Source organism: Microtus oregoni, unplaced genomic scaffold, assembly GCF_018167655.1.
Source record: "Microtus oregoni isolate MIOR12 unplaced genomic scaffold, Mior012 000057F_ref0000458, whole genome shotgun sequence".
In the NCBI taxonomy this organism is placed as follows: Eukaryota; Metazoa; Chordata; class Mammalia; order Rodentia; family Cricetidae; genus Microtus; species Microtus oregoni.
Genome location: NW_024543833.1, coordinates 8,581,836 through 8,605,297, shown reverse-complemented (window position 1 = coordinate 8,605,297; position 23,462 = coordinate 8,581,836). Strand labels below are relative to the sequence as shown.

The following is a 23,462-nucleotide window of genomic DNA, read 5'->3' as shown; positions in this document are numbered from 1 at the left end:
ATATTGATACAAAGTTAAATTATATTGACTATTGTATGCATGCATGTTTCTACCTCTGTTTAAAACATTTTTATGTATTGACATATATTGTATTGATATATATTGTATATATTTACCATATTGCAGTGTACATTTCTACCTCTGATTAAGATACTTATATAATGTTTGTGTATTGATATATATTTACCTACTGCAATGTATATTTGTACATTGTTTATATTTGGAGGCCATTGTCCTCATTTGTTTCACAGTCGTTTATTATCTTAGTCTTTAAGTTAGATAGATATTGAGAATTATATAGACTAATAGTCATCTAAGTTTGTCATTTATAATTAGACTAATCAGGTTCTTTAGATATATAGAGATTATACTCAGTATAGATAGATAATCTTCAACTTCTTCAAAGAGCTGTAGAAAATGGCCTTTAATCTAACTCAGAGTTTTGTGGTAGTGAGACACAATTGCTCCTGGCTACACCACTCTATTCCCGAGAGAATGTTGAGCACCAAAGACACTCCACCTGGAGCCTTTCTTTTTGGCAGAACTGGCCTTGGGGCAAAGAAATGCCCATACCTCAACCACTGACAAAGATACAGAGCGTGCATCAATGGATAAAACAGGGCTGTCATATCCTGCCAAGTTATTTATTATACAAGACCTAAGCTAGTTAGATTAGGATATTTGTACTTATTGTATATAATTTCATAGTAGGTTTAGAACTCTCTTATTTAAACAAAAGGGGGAGGTGTTACGGGAGGTCCTCCCACTCCTCCAGCCTATCGCCGCTGAGATACCAGCCCATTGGGGCGTGGTCTCTCTCCCTTTAAAAAAGCGGCCACTTCCCTCTCCTCTCTCTCTTCACTTCCTGCTCCGCCGGCGACTAGACTCCCTTCCTGGTTGCGCAGAGGGCTGACGGTGATCTGTAAGTTTTTTCCCCTTTAAATAAATACCACCCTATTAATCATAATTCCAAACTGGTGTGGCATTGTTTATGACTTACGCCTTCAGTGCCCCTCATTCCTCCCCATGTGGTATTTCCTGTGCTCTTTAATAGAAGAGCAAAACCCTTTGTTGGAGACACACACAGACTTCACAAGAGGACCTTTACGCAGACCACATTCTGACTCATATAACAGGCAGGTAACAGAAGATGAAAAAGACATAGGGAGAAAGAAGTGGAGAATTCAAATCTGGGTTTGCAGAAAGGTTTTTTACCGTTATCGAAACACCAACTCATTACTGGTTACTGAGTTTATCACTAAAGTATTCAAAAGGATACACTTCACGTGCCTAATATCCTAAATGATGATACAATCTAGAAAACCCTGGAAATACCACCCCAAAAGCTGGGAAAATAAAAAAAAAAAGTCACCACACAGCAGCCAGCAGCACCACTGGGCAGGGTGGTACATTGTCAGATTCAAAGGAAACCACTCCCCCAAATTCTGGCGCCCACCCATTTCCCTATACCAAAGAAGCCATTTCCTCATCCCTGGAAGAAGGGACAAATGGCTACCTGTAATATTAGCACATGCTGGCCTCAAAGCTTCCTCAGTACAAGTCTCTCTTTGAGTTAGCCAGGACTTATTCAACCACCCCTCTACTAACCTCACCCCCACCCCCATCTCCAGTTCCTGGGCTTCCCCCAGCCTTTCATTACCATATAACCCTGTTATTTAGGCCATGTTCTTTCTTCCTCTCATGCTCCCTTCTCCTTTCTCTGCACCTTGTCTTCCTCTCTTGCTCTGTCCCATCTCTCTTTTCATGACCATTTCCAGTCCACTGGCCAATGGTAAGAGAGGTAGGACAGGTAGGAGAGGTTCAATCTACTATACTCTCTCCCCACTCAAAACTCATCTAGATACCTCTGGCTGTAGTCTCCCTCATCTACAATAAAAAATCTTCTCCTCAACCACACCCTGGAGGGTCATGTTGTCACTTTATACAGTACATACCCTTAATTTCAGCACTTGGGAGGCAGAGGTAAAGGATGGAGGATTACTATAAATTTGAGACCAGCCTAGCCTACATAGCAAGTTCCAAGTTAGCCAAGGCTATATAAGGAAATGTTAACGCCTCCTACCTGCCAAACCAAGGGAGTAGTGAGATGGCTCAGTAAGTAAAGGCGCTTTCTTCCAGGCCAGCAACCTGAGTTTGATCCCTGGAATCTACAGAGTAGAAGGAAAGAGCTAATTCCTACAAGTTGTCCTCTGATCTGTACACATGCACACACACACAGAGGAACACAAAGTAAGTCTAAAACAAAACTAATAAGCAGCGGCACACACCTTTGATTCAGCACTTGGGAAGCAGAGGTAGGTGGATTTCTATTAGTTTGAAGACAACCTGGTCTACAGAGTGAGTTCCAGGATAGTCAGAGTTACTCCAGAGAAATCCTATCTCAGAAAAACCAAAAACAAATAAACAAACAATGTTGTAGGAGGCCACTTGTTAGGTCCCGGCTGCCCAGACTCAAAATAACCACACAGACAATATTAATTAAATCACTGAGGGACCTGATGGGACAGAAACCTCCTAGAACAAAACGGCACCAACATGGACAACTGTATCCACATAAAACCTGAGAGAGCTTGGGAAGTAATTCTAGACACAAAAGAACAGAGCTAAGAAACGCTTCTTGGTAGCAGCATTTTCTCAAGGGGGCTCTGTTTGCTAGAGGCAAGTGTGTCTTCTTGACTCAGTTTTAGCTGCAAAAACCTTGTGGCTGTTTTAAGAAGACCTGCCAGCAAACACTTAAATGGTGTTGATGAATAACCGACAATATGCTTCTTGGTGGTGGCAGGGCCTTGAAACGTCATAGTTGTGGCAATAAATATGGCTCTGGCCAGTACCGCCATCATGAGGCTCAGAAATCTAAGGAGTTGAGTGGATCCAGCCGTCAAAGCCACAGCTCTAATCCTAGCCATATCGCTTAGCAAATTAAAGACTCATGTGGTCAGAGTTTACAAGTTGTTATGGATAATGGTCTGGAAAAAAAAGCTAAACAAAGGAGATTAGATTCAGAGTTCTTGTTTTGGGAAAAAAGTGGGGGGGAAATGCTGTGGGACAATGGTCTTTTAATGAATCGCTGATTAACCAATAGCCAGGCAGGAAATAGAGGTGGGGCAATGAGAACAGGAGAATTCTGGGAAGAGGAAAGAGTCAGTTTGCAGTTGTTACCCAGACACATAGGATGCAAGATGAAAATACCTCACTGATAAAAGGTACCAAGCCACATGGCTAACACAGACAAGAATTATGGGTTATTGTAGGATGTAAGAGTCAATAAGAAGCCTGAACTAATAGGCCAACCAGTTTACAACTAATATAGACCTGTGTGTTTCTTTGGGACTGAATGGCTATAAGACTGGACGGGACAGAAACCTCTGTCAACAAACAAATAAATAAACATAAATTTATTAAAGCTTTCAAGAAAAATATCAGTATGCAAAGTTATTTTATGAAGGACAAGTGTGGCTAGCTATGTAAGTGCTGACCACTCTGTGGTCTAATACAACTGCATTCCACCTTCAGAACTGTGGCTCCCACACATTACTTACCACTCCTTTAGAAAGGTAGTTATTGACAAAGTCCTTCCATGTGATTTCTCTCCCAGAACTCTTGAACAGGAAGTAAATCATGACTCCACCCCAAAAGAAAGCAGTCCAGAGAAAGTACAACCTGAAATCCTTGTCATCCCATGGAAAGTCACCCTAGACAAGAGGGACACAGTTTCTGTAAGTAAATATGATCTGTGCTATGTGGGCTTTCCATGGGGCCACCAACCCAACCTCAAAGCCAACAGTTTGAAATCAAACCTTCTGGAACCTGGACCACCAGTGAGAATCTTCTTTCTTGCCACGGCGTTTCCCTCCCCCACCACCTGCACTTCCGGAAGACTTGGGAGCCGATGATTGTGAGTCTGTCATAAACAGAGAGCAGCATGTCAGTAAGGCGTGCACAGCTCCACACCAGACTGAGGACCTAAGGAAGTGACTGACTGGCCAACGCTTCAGTTACTGCACAAAACACTATGAAGAAAACATTCATACAAAGAGGCAACAGTTAAGAGGCTCCAAAGCACCTCCTACCATGACCTCAGAAAATATACAGAGTAACCCAATAACCCCAGAAGATTGCTACTATTACATCCATTTTAGCAGGAAACCCTGAGCTTAAGAAACTTGTTGGGTAATATGTTGCCATGTGAACATATGAACAAAAGGGGCAGGTTTAAACCCAAGAAAGCAAATTCTCGAGTCCTAGTCAAAGTTAAAAAGTGTGTGCAGGGCTAGAGTGTAACATAGTTGGCAGTGCTGGTCTAACATGTACATAAAGGGGTTCAGGCCCCAGCACCACATAAACCAGGTGTGGTGGCCTCAGAACTTAAGGTGACCAGTTTGTCATGTAAGCCCTCCTCCCCAAAGATCTGACCCTTTGTCAAGGCAGCCCAAATGAAATCAATGCAGTCGTTGTCATCTCCCTGTCTTCTGTCATTTCACTTTCTTCCCAATGACCTACGAGTACCATTCTAATGTCACCAACTACCCTGACACAACCTCTCTCACGGAGCAGTGCCTGTCACCCTCAGTGGCTTCATGACACACTCACTAAGCTATTACCTGCACAGAGGCAGATGTGACATACACTAACTAGCTCAGGCCACCCAACAAGGCACAGCACTGAGACAGAGTTGGCACAATCAAGTTGGGTGACAATATTCCTAAGTACTCTGAGACGAGGTAACCTCCGAAGGGCTGTATTCATATTGCAGATCCCTTACCACTGGTGCGCCATGCCTCTGGTTTGTCCTCTGTGCTGCCCATGTAACCAACACTGCCTCCCAGAGCCTGGAGTCTGGGCGAGCTTTAGAAACAGGGGCTGGCCTGGAGATGTCACTCAACAGTAGATCTGTTTAGCATAGGTGAGGACCTGGGTTCAATGCCCAGAACCACCAATAATAAAAGGCCAAAGGTCTGACTTACATTTTCCCCAAAAGGGATGCCAGCTGGATGCTAACAGATGTCAAACATTGACATTGTGTTAAACGGCACAATACTTATGAAATGGAAACAGAAGACTTGGTGCCACAAGATCTGCCCACCTGTCTTAAAAAAACTCTCTGTAGGCTGGGAAGGGGTGACACATGCCTTTAATCTCAATACTCAGGAGGCAGAATAGGCAGATCTCTGTAAGCTCAAGACCAGCCTGGTCTACAGAGTGAATTTCAGAACAGCCAGGGCTACACAAAAAGAAACCCTGTCTGGGGAAAAAAAAAAAAAGCAGTAGACAGGACTCTCTTAAGGTTCAGGATTTAAATTTTTTTTAATTTAAATTTTTATTTTAAAAATCTAGGAACAGCTGGGTGGTGGTGGCACACGCCTTTAATCCCAGCACTCGGGAGGCAGAGGCAGGCGGATCTCTGTGAGTTCGAGACCAGCCTGGTCTACAAGAGCTAGTTCCAGGACAGGCTCCAAAGCCACAGAGAAACCCTGTCTCGAAAAACCGAAAAAAAAAAAAAAATCTAGGAACACTGCACTATGGAACCAGAGACATGATTCAATGGTTAAAGAGTACTTCCTAGTCTTCCAGAGGATGCACATTGGTCCCCATCAGGCAGCTCACAACCATCTTTAACCTGCACATCACATATATACGACGTACACACAAGCATGTGCACATGCATGCGCACACACACACACACACACACACACAATTTAAAATAAATCTTTAAAAAATAGAACAGTCGGGGCTGGAGAGATGGCTCAGCAGTTAAGCGCACTGCCTGCTCTTCCAAAGGTCCTGAGTTCAATTCCCGGCAACCACATGGTGGCTCACAACCATCTGTAATGAGGTCTGGTGCCCTCTTCTGGCTTGCAGGCATACACACAGACAGAATACTGTATACATAATAAATAAGTATTTTTTTAAAAAAGAACAGTCTGGGCTACCCCATAGTAAACATCAAACTGCATGTGTCAGGTTTCTAAGATTTTTCTCAACAGTTTAATCACGTGTTAAGGATACCTACAAATAGATTTAGTATGGTCATCTCTCCAAGATGACTCTGAACTACTTACTGTGTAAAATGACAGGGAGATATAAAAAGGGAATCAAGGAATAAAGCAGGTTCCACTGAACTTTAAGTGTGTGTATCTACAGTTAGTACTTCTAACACAGTCAACGTCTGGTGACTCTTTTCTCTGGTAGAAATATCATTGGAAAATAATAAAACTAAACTTTTTAAAAACTACCTTTTTTTTCTCCAGCAGCTTCCTTAGGTTCTGTAGCCTTTTTTCCATTTTTTCCATTAGGAAAGTATTTTTCAAATCCTGTTAGGAAAAATAAAAAAATATTTTCACACTAAAATTCATTAGGTTTTACACAGTTTATAAAGCTGCTGACAAAACATTAGAAATCATAACATTTCTTGTATAGCAATACATCACAGTCTAAATAATACAGTTCACAACCCAGAGGTGTCAATTTCATCACCTGCAAGACATTCACTTGTAGGTTACATATTTCCCCACTACCATTAGCCAGAAGCTGAAGTCAGGGTGTAGATACAGAGGCCAACAGCTAGTCATCCTGAAGCCAACCCACACAGGAAGCCCCTCCCAGGGCATGTCCTTCAACAAGAACACAGGGCAGTGAGTCAGACTAAAGCACTTACCTTTGGGAGGTCGGGAACAGAACCTTTGATAAGCAGCAATTACATCCCTCAGAAGAGAGTTCCTGGTTGTTGTCTGCACTGTAGCGTACTGATAAAGCTGCAACATGAGATCAGAGTAAGAGCATGAGGACTACTCTACCAAACAGGGGAAGGACTCGATTCCGAACACCCACGAGAGCTACGAACTTCCCCTGGGAAGAACCAGGGCTTGACGGTACAAGGCTACTCTAGTCGAGCAGCAGAACCAGGAGATAAACACTACTCAAAAAACATGGGTGCTTCAAAGTCGGACACAATTATAAATACCCAAGAACCCATTCGCTTGGGTAATGTTTACCTGATTCGAAGCACCCAAAAGACAAACTCTAACCCCAAACCCACTGTTTCATGCTGATTCATTTTCAGGTACTTATCTGAAGTTACAAGTTAGTGCTGCTATAAACAATGCTAACTTATCTCTCTCTCTTGTAACATGAAAGAGTCAGGGCTAAGAGTCAATCTTACACTAGGCAACTGCTAAAGATGGACTGTCATCCTGACGAGAGTCACGCTCATAGAAAAATCTACTATAGATAGATTTCTGTTTCAAAACATTATTAAAAAGCTAGGGTATGGATCAACAGGAAAACACATGCTTAGCATGTGTAGGCCCTGGGTCTGAACCCTCGCACCATAAAATTATGAACAGTTGCTTGCAGGGGTTGAGGGTGCTGGAAGTGATGTTTCTCTGTATTAGTTAGTGCACTAGTTCATCTGTATTAGCTATTGTATTAGTCACTGCGGCCCAGTCTCTTTTATGGTCTGATGAGAAAATTAAAGCAGTATCTTCTCAAGTACGACACCTCACACCCACCTGGGTGTGTGGGTTCCACCAGAAAGACCGGTGTGGAAGAAAAATAGACAGAAGCCCTTCTACACTGCTGGTGAGAAGTGATGGCCAAGCTACTCTGGAACAGTCTGGCAAATTCTCAACATGTTTAATGTAGGGAGCCCATGAGACACTTTAGTAGGTTAAGACACTTGCCACCAAGACTGATGACCTAAGTTCAATCCCCAGAACTCACATGGTGTCCTCTCTAACTCCCACGAGTGTCATAGCACGCACAAGTGCACACATATGCAGAAGCAAAGGGAGCACAAGACATGATAGTTTGGTATGGAACTAGGCACAGTTACACTCCATAGATATCTATCAGCTCAAAATGCCCTCTGGCGGGAGAGAGGCTAGAGCTCGGCGGTTAAAAGCATTTCTTAGTCTTGCACAGGACCCAGGTGCAGTTCCCAGCAATCACATGGTGGCTCATAACAGTCTGCAACTCCATATTAGGGGAGCCAATACTCTTTTCTGACCTTCTAGATGCACGGGGTACACATACATTCAGGCATGCAAAGCACTCACACATCATACACATAAAACAAAATAAACAAATCTTAAAAAAAAATTCAATGCCTTCTGGAGGCAGAGGATGTAGCAGGTGGTGTAGTGCAGTCCTGGGTTTGATGGCCCAGCACCACATAACAAACCAGGTATGGGCCACACCTGTAATTCCAATACTGAGGAACAGAGGCAGGAGGATAACATGTTCAGGTGTCATTTATAGGTACCCCAGTACCAGCGGTATATGCCACACCCACCCACACCAATTAGCTGCAGCTGTCTGAAGCAACAATTTCCTTATGTCTCAGCATCCACTGGTGACTCACAGGGACAACAGTCCCATGAAGGCCTTTTACATGAATTTCAACCTCACAAGGCGGATCCCTGCGTCCAAAGTTCACTAATGATAAAAGGAGGGGTCAGATGAGTAAGGTAAGACGGGAGAATAGACGAACCCTGCACAGATAGCATACAACAGGGAAGTACACAGTAGAAAAGACAAGGACTCAAATACACACAAGATGACAAGGGAGTTTCAAAGCAAATGTCACAAACGCAGGTATCCCTAGCCAGGGCTTCCAATCTCGTATCCCACCAACCACTGGTGAAAAACACTCGGGAAAAGAAAAAACAAACTACACGAGTTGGGGTGTTGGTACATAGCTGTAACCCCTGCACTTGAGACTTAGGAGACAGGAGGTTCAGGAGCTCAACACCAACCTCAGCAATGAAGAATGCTTGAGTCCAATTTGTGTTCTGCAGTGTTCTGAGAGTGAGCAGGAGGGGGTGTTTGGTAGGTTGATTTGTGTTGGGTTTTGGTCATTACTCCTTGAATACTAGGGTATAAAACCATTTACAAACCATATCTATTAGGTATTAATCTAGAGATTAACGTATAAGGGAAGAGTCAGACTGGCTAGGAGGACCAGGCGGGAGATTCAGGAGGCTAGCCTGGGCTACAGTAAGACCTAGTCTCAAGTATCACCAAACCAAACCACATAGAAGTGCTTGTATCTTCTGATTTTGTAAGGGTCCTGGCATCAACGCCCTGCGGATGATGAAAGTCTGCTGTACTATTACCTCTAGCTTCTAAGTGAAGGGGGCTGAACTAACGTTCTCAAGGGCAACCTGGTGGTCAAACCAGGTTCCAGTGTCCAATTGCACTCCTGAACTACCATGCTATGGACCTTTGGGGAAAACCTGTGCTGGGCTGGCAGATGGCAAGAAGCTGTGTCATGGTCCTACCAACAGAACATCACTCCAATAAAAGGGACCAGATGGTGTGTGACCCCAGACCAGCAGCGAGGCCTCACGATAGGGGCTGTTAAGCAGAGAAATACACAGGACCACTCCGAACTACTGTTCGGACACCAGCGGTATTTGCAGGTGAGTATTCAGGATGCCAGCAACGACCCTATTCAACAGATGGGAAAGGGAGGGTCCACTCTCTGCACTCCAGCACCCCGAAGTAACCCACTCGTCCGTCTTTTTCCGGTGCCGCGAAAGTCAGCAAAACCACGGCTGCAAGCAGCCGAACCGAGGCGTGACCTTCCCCGGCCCCCGGCGTCACTCACAGCTGCGCGGCCCTCACGGCCCGCGGGAACCAGGAGGCTCAGGCCGTCACGCGTCCCGGGCCGGTGACCTTGACACCCTGCGCCCGCGCCGGAAGCCGGCCGCGGCGAGCAGCGGCGACGCCGGACTCACCGTGCGGAGGAAGGGCCGCCGCCCCGGACCCAGGCAGCCGCTGGGCACGAGCAGCGGAGGGAGGCCGCGACGGCAGCCGCCCCTGCCCCACAGCAGCAGGCAGCGGTGAGCCATGGCGGGCTCGGCCCGCTCCCCGGCGCGCGCAGGCACCGAGCCAAGGCGGGCGTGCGGCGACCCTCGGCTTCCGCAGCTTGTCGGTTCTCCGGGAACTGCGCGCCACGGGCGCACGGGACCCGCGGCAGTACGCGAACCCACGCTCCACAAGCGTACGTCAAGCCCCGCCCCGGCGTGAGGACGTTGACGTGCCCTCTCGGAGGCTGACCACGCCCTTGGGTCGGGAGGGGTGAGGACGCGCAAGCGCCGGAGCCCGGAGGAAGGCGGGACCAAAATAGTAGCGGAATGCGGTGGTGGGCGGGGCCAAAGGAGGAGCAGGGCCGGATTAGGGCGTGGCTGATCAGGGAGATGGGCGGGGCCAGGGCGGAGTTGGAGGAGGACTGGAGAGAGGCGGAGCCAAAGGAGAATTTTTTTGAAGGCGTGGTCAAAAGAGAAAGGGGGCGGAGTCGAAGGGTACTGTGGGGGCGGGACTAGAGGCTGGCCCGAAGAGGACTGCAGAGGTTGGGTCCAATTAGTGGGACTGCCGAGGGGCGGGGCGGTCGGAGGAGCCGGGCTGAAGGAGGCGTGGCCGAAAGAGAATAGATGCAAGTGAGGCGGGGCTGAGGGAGGGGCCGAAGAAAGTGGGAGGGGCCAAATAAGGAGCCCAAGAATGGTGTGCATACTTTAAGGAGTTGTTGACAGGAGGGTTAGCAAAGGCCATATGAAAAAGAACATTTTTTTTTCATTCAGAACTGGAGACCACTGGTCTTGTTTGACAATTTAGAATTCACCATCTGATTTGTCAAGTACGTACTTAAGTGATTGCTCACTGACAGGCACGTGGGAGGCTCTGCAAAGGCCAAAACGCAGATACTGACTTATTTTGCTCTTGTTTTTTGGGACAGGGTCTTTTATGTAGCTCTGGCTGTCCTCACACACTACTGTGAACTGAAGTGACGTTAAAGATTCTACAATGCTGACTGGTGGGTGAAAACCACCTGATTGCGAAGAGCTGGAATGTTGCAAAGCCAGAGCCAAACTGCCTTGGCTATGTTTATGTTTAGTCCTTTAATAACCCTAAGCGTTATTCATCCTTGTGTCTACCCTAATATCACCATGATTAAACTAAACCTAATTAATATTTATAGAAAACTTCGGCATGACCGGCATGTGTGAAGGCCTGAATTCAGGTCCCAGTGCCATAAACAAGGATAAAAAGGAATCTTCCTGCACAGTATTTTCAGGCTTATTTACCCAGACAATCATGAATCATAAAAAGACGACAAGAAATGAGGCCCTACACGGTATGCGTGCTAGCCACAGTGAAGCAGAAAATGCCCAAGAACAGGTCTGGGGGGGGGGGTAACCGGTGACAGGATCCCATATGGGATGTCTATACATATTTCATTTTGGTTTGCCCTCCCCTAAACTCCCCCCCATTGTACCCCTTGCTGCAGTCTCCCCCACATCATTATTCTATTGTCTTCCTTACCCCGTTTCCACAAAGCCTCTCTTTTTCTGGTCTCGTGGCTGTCATTCTGGTTTCCTAGCCTTAACCCTGTTTGCTTTCACTTGTACAGTATTTATCTTCCTGAGTCTGGGTTACCTGGATTAATGTTTTCCAGGTCCACCCATTTCCCTCCAAGTATCTTTCTTTTTTGTTTGTTTGTTACCATTAGTGGGCTTTTCTTTCTTGCTTTTTTTTCTTTCTCCCATTCTCTCTCTCTCTCTCTCTCTCTCTCTCTCTCACCTTTTTTGGGGGGTGGTTTTAGACAGGGTTTCTTTTTGTAGTCCTGGCTGTCCTGGAACTCCCTTTGTAGACCCGGCTAGACGTGAACTCACAGAAATCCATCTCTGCCTCCCGAGTGCTGGGATTAAAGGCATGCACTACCATGCCTGGCAAGAAGGTACCAAAACCAGATAGACATCAGAAGAAAAAGAATAATCGTAGATAATATACCGTACAGATGCGCAGGAAAAGCCTGCACAAAATCCCAGAAAACCAAATATAGAGTTTGGTGCACTCTTGCATATGTGAAATACACATCACGACCCCGTGAGATTTACTGAGACATGGAAAGTTGGTGAAAACAAAACCAAAAAATTCAGGTTAATAAGTTGATGGAAAAAAAAATATCACATTCATCCCAATTGATGGAGACTCCAGCACCATTGCATGATAAAAAATATTCATAAAACTAGGACTAGCACTGGCTGTGGGGGCGCACGCCTTTAATCCCAGCACTCAGGAGGCAGCAGGCAGATCTCTGTGAGTTCAAGGCCAGCCTGGTCTACAGAGTGAGCTCCAGGACAGGCTCCAATGCCACAGAGAAACCTGTCTCAAAAAACACAAAACAAACAAACAAAAGAAAAACTAGGACTAGAAGGGACATTCCTTAATTGAATAGAAGAAGTCGTGGGAAACCCTCAGAGTCAGAGGTGAAAGCCTGAAAATTTAGTAAGACATGACGTATTTCCCATGAGAGCTATGGGCAATTTTTTTCAAAGGCGGTAAGTATTGGTAAGATGTGGAGAAGCCGGTACCTCCATCGGCGGGGATGTGCAGGGTTTGCTGTTGTGGAAAGGCTAAAGCTAAGCAGTCACTGTATGACGATACAGCATCAGCAATTCCCTCCCTGAACATGTGCCTCTGATGCTTTGTGTTGACTGACAGCTGGACGGGATCCACAGTCACCTCGGAGACAAACCTCTGGCACACCTGTAAGGAAGTTTCTAGATTGGTCTAAAGGAGTAAGGAGGATCCTCCCTAAATGGAGGCGGCTCCCTCTGTTGGGTTGAAGGTATTGCACTGTGTAAAAAGGAGACAGGGGCCGGGCAGTGGTGGCGCACGCCTTTAATCCCAGCACTCGGGAGGCAGAGGCAGGCGGATCTCTGTGAGTTCGAGACCAGCCTGGTCTACAAGAGCTAGTTCCAGAACAGGCTCCAAAGCCACAGAGAAACCCTGTCTCGGAAAAACCAAAAAAAAAAAAAAAAAAAAAAAAAAAAAATTGGAAAAAAAAGGAGACAGGGGGGCTAGAGATCACCCCTGGTGAAGATCACTTGTCGCTCTTACAAGAAACCTGGGTTCCCAACATCCATGTGATGACTTAAACAGAGGCTCTCAACCTGTGGGTCATGACCCCTTTGGGAATGAATGACCCTTTCACAGGAATCTCCTAAGACCACCAGAAAACACGGATATTCAGTAGCACAGACACTGAGAGAAACAATTAATAAATGGGACCTCCTGAAACTGAAAAGCTTCTGTAAAGCAAAGGACACGGTCAACAAGACAAAATGACAGCCTACAGAGTGGGAAAAGATCTTCACTAAGAGGTCTGATTTCCAAAATATACAAAGAATTCAAGAAATTAGTCACCAAAAGAACAATAATCCAATAAAAAAAAATGGAGTACAGACCTAAACAGAGAACTCTCAACAGAAGAATCTAAAATGGCTGAAAGACACTTAAGGAAATGCTCAACATCCTAAGTCATCAGAGAAATGCAAATCAAAACAACTCTGAGATTCCATCTTACACCTACAAGAATGGCCAAGACCAAAAACACTGATGACTCAGACCCAGAAAGACAATTATCACATGTAAATATCTGTGTTTTCTTTTTTCCCCTTTTTTAAAATTGACTTTTATTGATCTCTACATTTTTCTCTGCTCCCCTCCTTTCCTTTCCCCTCCCCTTCGACCCTCTCCCCTGGTCCCCATGCTCCCAATTTACTCAGGAGATCTTGTCTTTTTCTACTTTCCATGTAGATTAGATCCATGTATGTCTTTCTTAGGGTCCACATTGTTGTCTAGGTTCTCTGAGATTGTGATTTGTGGGCTGGTTTTCTTTGCTTTGTGTTTAAAAACCACTTATAAGTGAGTGCCACCGAGAGACTCTCCTCGCTCAGACTCGCCCCAGGAGCTCGTGCACTCGCTGTATTGAGCTGGTGTGGACCCAGCCAGGAATTAGCCGCAGGCCTGCCGCTCATTCGCCAGGGCGTTTTTAAACAGTTCGGCCAAGTACTGGCCCTGTGGGCAAGAGTTTTCCCCGGGTTTTAACAGCGTTCAAGCCGGGTCTGCCTGCCGTTTTTGTTTGACGTGCCCCGTGGCGGGACACGGCTTTGCATTCGGCGAGTTCTGAGCCTGCGCTAAGCACCCTCACTCCAGTTCCGCAGTCGTCCGGTTCAACAGCCCCGTGCCTCCAGCCGGGGAGCCACCTACAGGTGTCCCAGTACTGGCGGGTCCTCCAGGCACGCCCCAGCGCCTGTGCGTTTTAACCCGGAGTTTTAAATTTCCCGCTCCGGGTTGCTTGTGTGCAATCAATCAATCCCTCCTTCCCCTGGTGGCTCTGTGGGGCAGGCACTTCCCACCGGCGATCGAGCGGCGTGTACCTGCTTGTGGGCTCCCCGGTGACTCTGCCCTCCCGCAACTTTCGCTCCCCACCCCCGTAATCAGGTTCTATCCAAATCTAACCAAATTTGTTAGATGTAATTCATTTGAACTCTGCCAGGTCTTACAAGTTATTCAGGTCCTGCCTTAGCGCCACAACTGCGACATCTGCTGGCCAAATGTTATTATTACAATCTCAGCAGCGACCCGAACATCGGCTCCACCTGCTGGTCAATCAAGATTATTACACTTGCGACAATTTTCTGAGGATTTTAACAGAGTAAAATTATTTGATAACTAAACAATAGCACCAACAGAGCAAAGGACCGCAGCAGCTTTTTTTTATTGTGAGTGTTCCCCAAATAATCTGTCGTTATCTTTTGTTCTGAGTTCTCATGGACTTCCTTAATTATATCTATACACCTGTTTGAAGATTGTTTATTTTTATAATGAAAAGCTTTAGTCTTTAAGTTATATAGGTTATTAAGAATTACAGGTGAATAGTCACCCACGTTTGTCATACATATAATTATGTTAGTTAGGATCTCTAGATGCACAGAGATATACTCCGCATAGACAGGGAATCCTCAAACACTCCAAATACCTACCGAATATGGCATTTAAATGTGTTAAAAATTTAGAATTCTGTTGACATGAGACATGACTGCTCCTGGCAGTACTGATTTACTCCCAAGAGAACGATGGACACCGAAGACACTCCAGATGGAGCTTGCTTTCTTCTGACAAAACTGGCCTATCCGGCAAAGAACTGCCCTTGCCTTATAGCTGACAATAAGGACACTGTCCAATCTTGACAAGCAGGATTTGAGGGCAAGAACTATTGAACATTGCCAAGACAGGGTAAAACAGTCTTTCAAATTTTCTGCTTCTGAAAACGGTCTGTCAGATGTTCTAGGCCTAGAGCCAACGTTGGTTGCCCCAACATTGCAGAGAGACCTTGGGTAACTATCCAGGTAGCCAGCTGTTTCTGTCATTTCTTGCATGTTTTGTAACTTGTTTGCTTGCACTTCCTGCTTACTCGGGTAATATTATTTTCCTTCTCAGGTCTTTGATGGGGTTAAAAACTAGATAATCACAGCTACTATCCTCTCTTATCTCAGCTAAGGCATATTAGGAACAAGACTTAGGTGCTTCAGGATAGGACAACTTTCAGAATAATCTCTGTTATTTGCAAGTTACCTATATCTGGGACATTTAGTGTGTGTCTCTTGATTGATGTTGTTTTTGTTTGGTTATAGTTTCATTTTACTGTATGTTATTAACCTTTTTTTCCTTGAAAATACTTAATAATTTTTCTTTTTTTTTTCTTTTTTCTTTTTTGGTACCCTGACCGGGAATCGAACCCGGGCCACGGCGGTGATTGATAATTTTTCTTATTGTATATAGATTTGCATTAGGTTTAGAACCTTCCTATTTAAACAAAAGGGAAAAATGCTGTGGAATTTTTTTCCACCAATAGCTTTGGGGTACAATCTTAAAAGATAGCTGCTTGTTCCCAGCTCCCTTGGTCCCAGCTCCATAACTCTGTTTTCCCCACAGAAAAGAGGTGAAATGTAAGATACACAGAAAGAAAGAAAGAAAGAAAGAAAGAAAGAAAGAAAGGAAGGTAATAAGCCCTGAGGCAAACCGTGGATAAAGAGAAACAAGTTAATCTGAGCTAAAAGAGGTAGCCAGAATGAAGCGTAAGGTAGGCCTGGCATTCAACACTAAAAATAAGTCTCTGTGTCATGATTTGAGAGCTGGTTGGGGGCTCAAAATAGAAAGCCTGCTACATTAGGGTATGGAGGGTTGCAAGTTTGAGGCCAGTCTGGCCTACTGAGTGAAATCTGGTCTGCAGAACAAACAAGGACAAGGAAGTAAGATGTGTCAGACTATAAAAATGCTTGCCATGCAAGCCTGATGACCTAATTTAATCCCAACAACCCATATAAAGGTGGAAGGAGGCAATCATCACCCAAAGTTGTCCTCTCTCTCTCTCTCTCTCACACACACACACACACACACACTCCACATGGGGCCTGAGGCACACTTTTTTCTCTTTCTTTCTTTCTTTCTTTTTTTCTTTCTTTCTTTCTTGACAAAAGCCCTTAGTCGTCAATGCCTAAAGGGAAGAAGCACAGGTGGCCTAGGCTGGCACATGGAACGGTGCTCAGTGTCACCACCCATCAGGGACAGGCATCTAAAGGCATATCTAGAACTGGGCAGGGCTGTGCACATCTGTAGTCCCAGAAGTGGAGAGGCTGAGACAGGAGAATGACAAGTTCAAGGACAGCCTGAGCTAACACAGTGAGATCTTACCTCAAAAACTAAACAGAGCTGGGCATGGTGGCCCATGTCCATACTCACAGCATCTGGGAAGCTGAGGGCCACTGCAAGTGACCTCTATAATAAGGTCAGGGCCAGTCTGAGCTGGACTGAGACACTAGCTCGTAAAGAAGCCAAGTGAAAGCCTCTCGATCTCTCGTTCTTCTTCCCTTCTCACGGACAGCTTTTCCATGTGGGACTCTGTGTTCCATGTGTATTTGCAAACATACACACTTTATTTCTTCATGAAGTTCTACTTTATACACACAGAGTTTTTGCTTAGTATGTAGTTTTGTATATTAATGACATTGAGTATCCTCTTTGATTTTTTATTCCAGTACTGGGGATTGAACCAATACCTGCTGTGGGAGTTCCTTCCACTCCTTCGGCCAATAGCCTTTAAGATACCAGCCCACTTGGGCATGGTCTCTTATACTATATAAGCAGCTATAAAGCCTGTGCTCACTCTCTTGCTTCTGGCTCTTACTTATGGCTGCTAGACTCTGTTCCTGTTCCCCATTCATGCAGAGGACTGTGATCTAGTACAGTGATCTGTAAGTCTCCCCTAAATAAATAACTATATATTATATAAATAGATGAACTAGCATGGGATTATTTTGTAACTTCTGCCATCATCTGGTGCCCGATCATGGGGACCAGTCCACACTTTTTGGGATCTGTCTGCCAGCTGCATGGAGCATTGGGCAGTAACTCTCCCACCCGTGGCTCTAGTTGGCCCTCAGATGCAGCAGGCTGCTACTCAGTGCTCCCCAGCTCACGACCCACAGGCTGCCTCTCTGTGCACTGATGGAAAACTTTGGGTTTTCTCTTTATCCTGGATCCCAACTCTTGGAATCATTTGATCTCCTTAATAGCTGCTCTTTTTTTTTTTATAAAGTTTAAGCTACTGCTTTATTTTTTTTATATTTATTTATTTATTTATTATGTATACAATATTCTGTCTGTATGCCTGAAGGCCAGAAGAGGGCGCCAGACCTCTTTACAGATGGTTGTGAGCCACCATGTGGTTGCTGGGAATTGAACGCAGGACCTTTGGAAGAGCAGGCAATGCTCTTAACCACTGAGCCATCTCTCCAGCCCAATAACTGCTCTTAAGTTGTTAAACAGAGCATATTTTCAGTACCTAAGCAAGCAAGCAAGACATGCTGTTCACTGCTGCTAGCATCTCTCTGCCATGTGGTGCAAGTGCGACACCTGCTGGCTGATAACGATTATTACACCTACTCCAATGCATTGCAATTGCCTTACGACAGGTAAGATCTGAAAAAATACAAAAAATGACTGATAATATCCAGGAGTTCAATAATTGTTTTGCTTATATTATGGAAGTTATTGTGTAAGACTTATGCTATTTTCCTTCCCTTTATTTGATTCTAGGAACTAGCTTTGTTTTCAATATTATCTCATTAAAAATGGTCCAATACTACGGAGAAGGATAGCATCAATTTGACAAAATTATCTGAAAGAATTTGTGCTGTTGAATCTAATGGTCAGGATCTGTTGAAAAGTTATGATATGTCCAAGGATGAGAAATTATCTTTACTGAGCAAGTTGGAGTTCTCGGTGAGGACATTAAAACAGAACACTGGACAGGAAAAGATTGACGAATTTATTGAAATTGATGAGCAGGGACCTTGTGGTGGTGCATCAAGATATCTACCCACTCGCGATGCCGTCTTGCCAGACCCGAGGAGCACTGAAATAACATCTCATTATTCCCAGTTCAGATGATAAAATAAACATTTACATTCTGTGTGTGTAAGATAGTGAACATCCACAGCATGATTTTTCTGAGACAGGGTTTCACAATATATAAACAGACTGCCTTACAGCTCACTGTATTGACCAACCAGGCTGGCCTCTGCCTCCCGAGTGGTGGGATTCCAGGACTGGGCTAGCACACTCTACAGGGTGTAAACCTGTTTACTTCTGGTTCTGGTGATTGCACCCAGAGCCTCCATAGTTGGAGAAGCTCTGAGTTAAATGCCCAGCTTGTTTCTTCCTTTTTACTTTCTGTTCAATTTCTTTTCCTTTCTTCTGTCTTTATCATTTTATTGTTTTTAAATTTTGAGACAGTCTCAATAAGTTTCTCACAGTATCCTTGAATTTACTGTGTTAGCTCAAGCAGGTCCTGAACTTGTGATCCTATTGTCTCAGTCTTCCAAGTATCTGGAATTCTGAGTCTGTCTCCCCCTAGTCCTTTATGATGATGGGTACTGGGCAGGAATTTGGGATTGCCCAAGTGAGCCGTGCTGCATATATTTGTCCACTAGATGGCAGGAGAGCGCTACAAAACTCTCCAAGACTAGCAGCTTCTCTCTCTCTCTCTCTCTCTCTCTCTCTCTCTCTCTCTCTCTCTCTCTCTCTTTGGTTTTTAAAGACAGAGTTTCTCTGTGTAGTTTTGGAGCCTGTCCTGGCACTAGCTCTTGTAGACCAGGTTGGCCTCGAACTCACAGAGATCCGCCTGCCTCTACCTCCCACGTGCTGGGATTAAAGGCATGTGCCACCTCTACCCAGCTCTCCTCTCTTTTTCAAAAGACCTCAAAATAATGCTGGACTTGGTGGTGGAAGTCTTTAATTCCAGCATTTGAGGAAAACAGATAGGCAGATCTCTGAGCCGGAGTTCAGCCTAGTCTACAGAGCAAGTTCCAGGACAACCAGAGTTACATGGAGAAACCCTGTCTCAAAAACCAACAACAAACAAGAATTTTAAAACTTTAAAAGACTGGTCTGGATTTCTTTTGAAATTATAATTCAGTGATTTTACTTTAGCCATAGTTTATCTGCTGAGAGGCTAAGATTTTTCCATAAGACAAAGCTGAGTGCAAGACCTCCCTAGTTACTGTGTCTCAGCTGAGAGACTCTAAAAATATCCACTTAAGAGCGTCTAGATCAATGGTTCTCCACCTTCCTAACACCGCAACCCTTTAATCCAGTTCTTCATGCTGTGGTGACCCCCAGCCGGAAAATTATTTCGAGTTTCTTCATAACTGTAATTTCGCTACTGTTATGAATCATAATGTAAATATATGATTTCCAATGGTCTTAGGCAGCCCTGTGAAAGGGTCATTTGATCCCCTCCAAAGGGGTCTCAAATAGGTTGAGAACTTCTGGTTCTAGATGTTAACAATGTATAATGAATTACAACACTAACCTGAGGGGCTAGCAATGCAAGCTGCCTGAATGGTGGCAGCTGGGCATTTAGAATTCCTTCATCAGCCCTTTCCTCACCGTGAGTCAGTAGTTTCTCTAATTATTTTTATGTATATAACGTTCTGCCTGCATGTATGCCTACAAGCCAGAAGAGGGCACCCAGTTTCACTGTAGATGGTGAGCCACCATGTGATTGCTGGGAATTGTACTCAGGTTCTCTGGAAGACTGCCAGCGCTCTCGACCTCTGAGCCATCTCTCCAGCCCTGCGAGTCAGCATTTTCCTTGACATGTTTCCTCAGTAGTACACTAAAGTAAATGGATGATGTCATAAAGTCCCTGCTGAATTGTAGCTCAGAGCTAGTATGTTTTCCTGACACGGGCAAGACCCCGAGTTCAATCTTTGGCAAAGCAAAACCAGCCCAATTGTGCCTTCTCGAAAGACTACTTGGGAACATCCGACTCCTTGAGGGCAGCCCCCTCGACGTATGCTCGACTGTATAGAATTAACGTGCACAGCAGAAATAAGGAGGGAAAACCGAAGGTGCGTGTTGGCAAGACTCAGAGATTCTGAGTGGGGCTTGGGAAGAGAGCACCGCAGGAACCAAAAGATTACATGATTGCATCTCAGCTAAATAAGGTTCAAGACAGATTTGGATACTAGTAACCCCCAGGGTGGCTAACAACTGTCTGTAAATCCGACGCCCTCTTCTGGTCTCCACAGGCACTGCATGCATATGGCATACATACAGTTAGGCAAAATACTCATAAGATAAATAAATCTAAAAGAAATTACACACACACACACACACACACACACACACACACACACACACACCCGTATTGGCTGTGCTAATATAGACCTATAATTCCAGCACTGGGAATCTGAGGAAGGAGGATCAGGACTGTGAGACTACCTGCATTACATAGCACGAATCTATCTCAAACAGCGAAAAAGTAGTAGGGCCACTGCTGGGCACGCCTGTGGGTTCCCCCAGGTGGTCAGTAGTTGAAGAACAGGGCTGGAAGCACTGGATTGGTTGCCGGCTGGGAGTTATCCTGGGTGGTGTGCCTGCCACCCAGGGCCAGGGCACTCTTTGTCTTATCACTGTCTAGGAATGATCCCTGAGTCACTGAACAAGCACCTGGCAAGTACCTCCTGTTTGCCAGAGGCTGGGTCAGGTCATGTGTGCATAGCAAGTGGGTTCAGATCCTGTCCTTGGACAGGTCGAAGAGGTTCAGCCCCACTTTTCAAACTTTAGCCAGCATTTTAATGGATCAGGCTGTTCATAAAAAAAAGTATAAATTTTTTCTTTTTCTTTTCTTTTTTTAAAAATTTTTAAACTCTGTTTGATGTGCATTGGTATGAAGGTTCCAGATCCCCTGGAAGTGTAGTTATAGATGGCTTTGGGCTGCCATGTGGGTGCTAGGAAGAGCAGCCAGTGCTCTTAACCACTGAGCCATCTTGCAAGCCCCCTTGTCTTTCTTTTTCCTTTCTTATTTTCTTTCTTTCTCTCGCCCTTCCTTCCTTTCTTTTCTTTTCTTTCTTTCTTTATTTTTGGAGACAGGATTTCTTTGTATAATAGCTCTGGCTGTCCAGGTTGACCTCAAACTCACAGAGATCTGCCCGCCTCTGTCTCCCAAGTATTGGAATTAAAGTCGTTCACCATCACTGACTGGCAAAAGTCCCAGAAAAGCCCACTCAAGAGGCCTGTGAGCAGGTCTGGAAACTGGCCCCAAGTCAGCGTGAGTCTGGTAGGAGAGACTGACCATCAAATCCAGTAGCCACAGAGCTTGGTGATTTAAGGCCAGAGGTGCAGATGGCTCTCAGCATTGGGAGCGGGGAGGGGCACCCAAGGGCAGTACTGAGGACTACAGGGCTTCCCTACGGAGGCGTGAAGACAGTTTCTCAAGAACAAGTCACAGCTGTCTGGCACGAGGTGGCACCGTTTATTCAGGCAGCCTGGTAGGAGGCTGTGAGACCGGTCAGGAGGAGGAAGTGGACAGGGCTAGGGTGCAGTCTGGAGGCAGGGCAATGACAGCTGGCAGGTCACCCTGCAGAAAGCCGGTTCTGTGGCTCCATTCCATTCTCACCTGCCCTTGAGGGTGGCTGCGGCCAGCCTGCTCCTTTCTTGGGTAAAGGCCCTAAGGCTTAGAGGAAAGTAGTTCACGAAGAGGGGGCCAACCTTCCTCTAAGATGGGGGTGGAGGAGTGGGCTGGCATCCCGTGCAAGAGGTAAATCCCCAAAGACCAGGGAGGGTATGGAGGAAGAAGAGGGGGATGCGCAAAGGAAACGGGAAGGTGAGGGAGCGATCAGGAGACTGTGCAGCCATTTAATGCAATAGAGAGGGCCAGTGAAGTAGGACACAGGGCTGAGCAGCCCTAGCCGGCTGGGTGATCTTGGCTGCACAGGGGCTTCGAGAACTCCTTCCATGAACTGTGGAATATACGAGCAGGTAAAATTAAGCTAGAACCCATGTGGGACTTTGCTCCTGTCATCCCAGGACCTGGGAAGCAGAGGCAGGAGAATTGCCGCAAGTTTCAGGCCACAGAGGTCTACAAAGAGGTTTCCAGACCAACCAGCAGTAAACAGTGAGATTCTGTCTCAAAACAAAACAAAAACAAAATAAAGAGATGGACCCTCCGGTTCCCTCTCCCATCAGATCTAGTTGCTGGTCTTGGTGGTTGCAAAGCAGGAAGATTACAATGAAGCTGTCCTCACTGAGATGTGATTTGGTACAGAGCTTGTGGGTCAGGTTCAAGCAGGCCTTAGCTCTTTCTGTAAGATGGGATAACCTGAGAACTCCAGAAATGAATGTGGCCGGGTGGTGGTGGCACATACCTTTAATCCCAGCGCTCAGGAGGCAGAGATGAGTGGATCTCTTTGAGTTTCTCAAACTGGATTAGAGTCCAAATTATCTTGGGCTAGTTTTAATCCCTTTTTATCTTTCTTTTTTGTTAGTGTGTGCGTGGTGTTCATGCCCATAGCTGCATGTGTGTGGGCACGTTTGTGGGCATGTGTGTGTGAAGATACGTATGTATGTATGTGTATGGAATCTCTTGCTAAATTGTAGCTTGTTGTTAGTCTGGCTAGCCACCTTGCTCGCTAGATTCTATGTCTACTTCCAGTAAGCTTAGATCACATGTGGGCTGCTATACCCATCCAGCAACCCTATATACAGCCCTTTCTATACAGCCCTTCTGAAGACCGCCCACCCACGTGTCTGATCAAGTAGCTTTGCCTATCAAAACTTTTACAGTACACTCCACAGCAGACCACTGACTTTTCACCAGCCAAATGCTAAGAATGCTATAATCTAAGGCCTATAGCGGAGTTCCCAACTTGCTCTGATCGCTATGGCTTCTTGGTAAAGGCCATGATTTCTGACTTTCTTTGTTCTGTAACTAACAGTTTCGTGTAACCACATTCTCGGTAAGACATGTCTTCAGGGCAATCTCAGGCCTTGTTCCTGGATCATGATCATTCATATTGGGCTCAAAAACAAACTGGGTCTTTTTACTCCCTCTGAGGCGAGAACTGTTTTGTGTTACAGCATAAAGGCAATTAGCTCCACCAGAGCCGCGCTCCAGTTACTGGTAACTCTAGTCTGCCTTTGTCCTCCCTCAAGCCTTTTGCTGGGGCACCACATATAGCTTACCCCGAAAGCATTCGCAGAACCCGCTGCTTCTGCTTCCTAGGGGCAAGGGACCTGTCCTTGTA

General features: G+C 45.4%; 1 protein-coding gene and 1 non-coding gene across 3 annotated transcripts in view; one reads left to right on the top strand and one right to left on the bottom strand.

Annotated features, from left to right (window-relative positions):
• Afg3l2 (AFG3 like matrix AAA peptidase subunit 2) overlaps positions 1–10,034 on the bottom strand; it is a 47,067-nt gene extending 37,033 nt beyond the window's left edge. Inside the window, exons 1-5 of one of the 2 annotated variants that reach the window (XM_041639207.1) lie at positions 9,759–10,034; positions 6,677–6,773; positions 6,255–6,332; positions 3,819–3,922; positions 3,561–3,713 (exon numbers count right to left, since the gene is read on the bottom strand). In XM_041639207.1, coding sequence (XP_041495141.1) covers positions 3,561–3,713; positions 3,819–3,922; positions 6,255–6,332; positions 6,677–6,773; positions 9,759–9,872 — 546 coding nt within the window. In that variant the 5' untranslated portion in view covers positions 9,873–10,034. Of the gene's footprint in view, positions 1–3,560; positions 3,714–3,818; positions 3,925–6,254; positions 6,333–6,676; positions 6,774–9,758 lie in introns of those variants that run through there. The other variant, XM_041639209.1, reaches the window with a different exon arrangement.
• Positions 10,035–22,379: 12,345 nt separating this feature from the next.
• On the top strand, positions 22,380–22,509 carry LOC121438854. The gene has a single exon (XR_005973128.1). It is a non-coding gene; the product is annotated as a small nucleolar RNA SNORA61 (small nucleolar RNA).
• Positions 22,510–23,462: the final 953 nt, after the last annotated feature.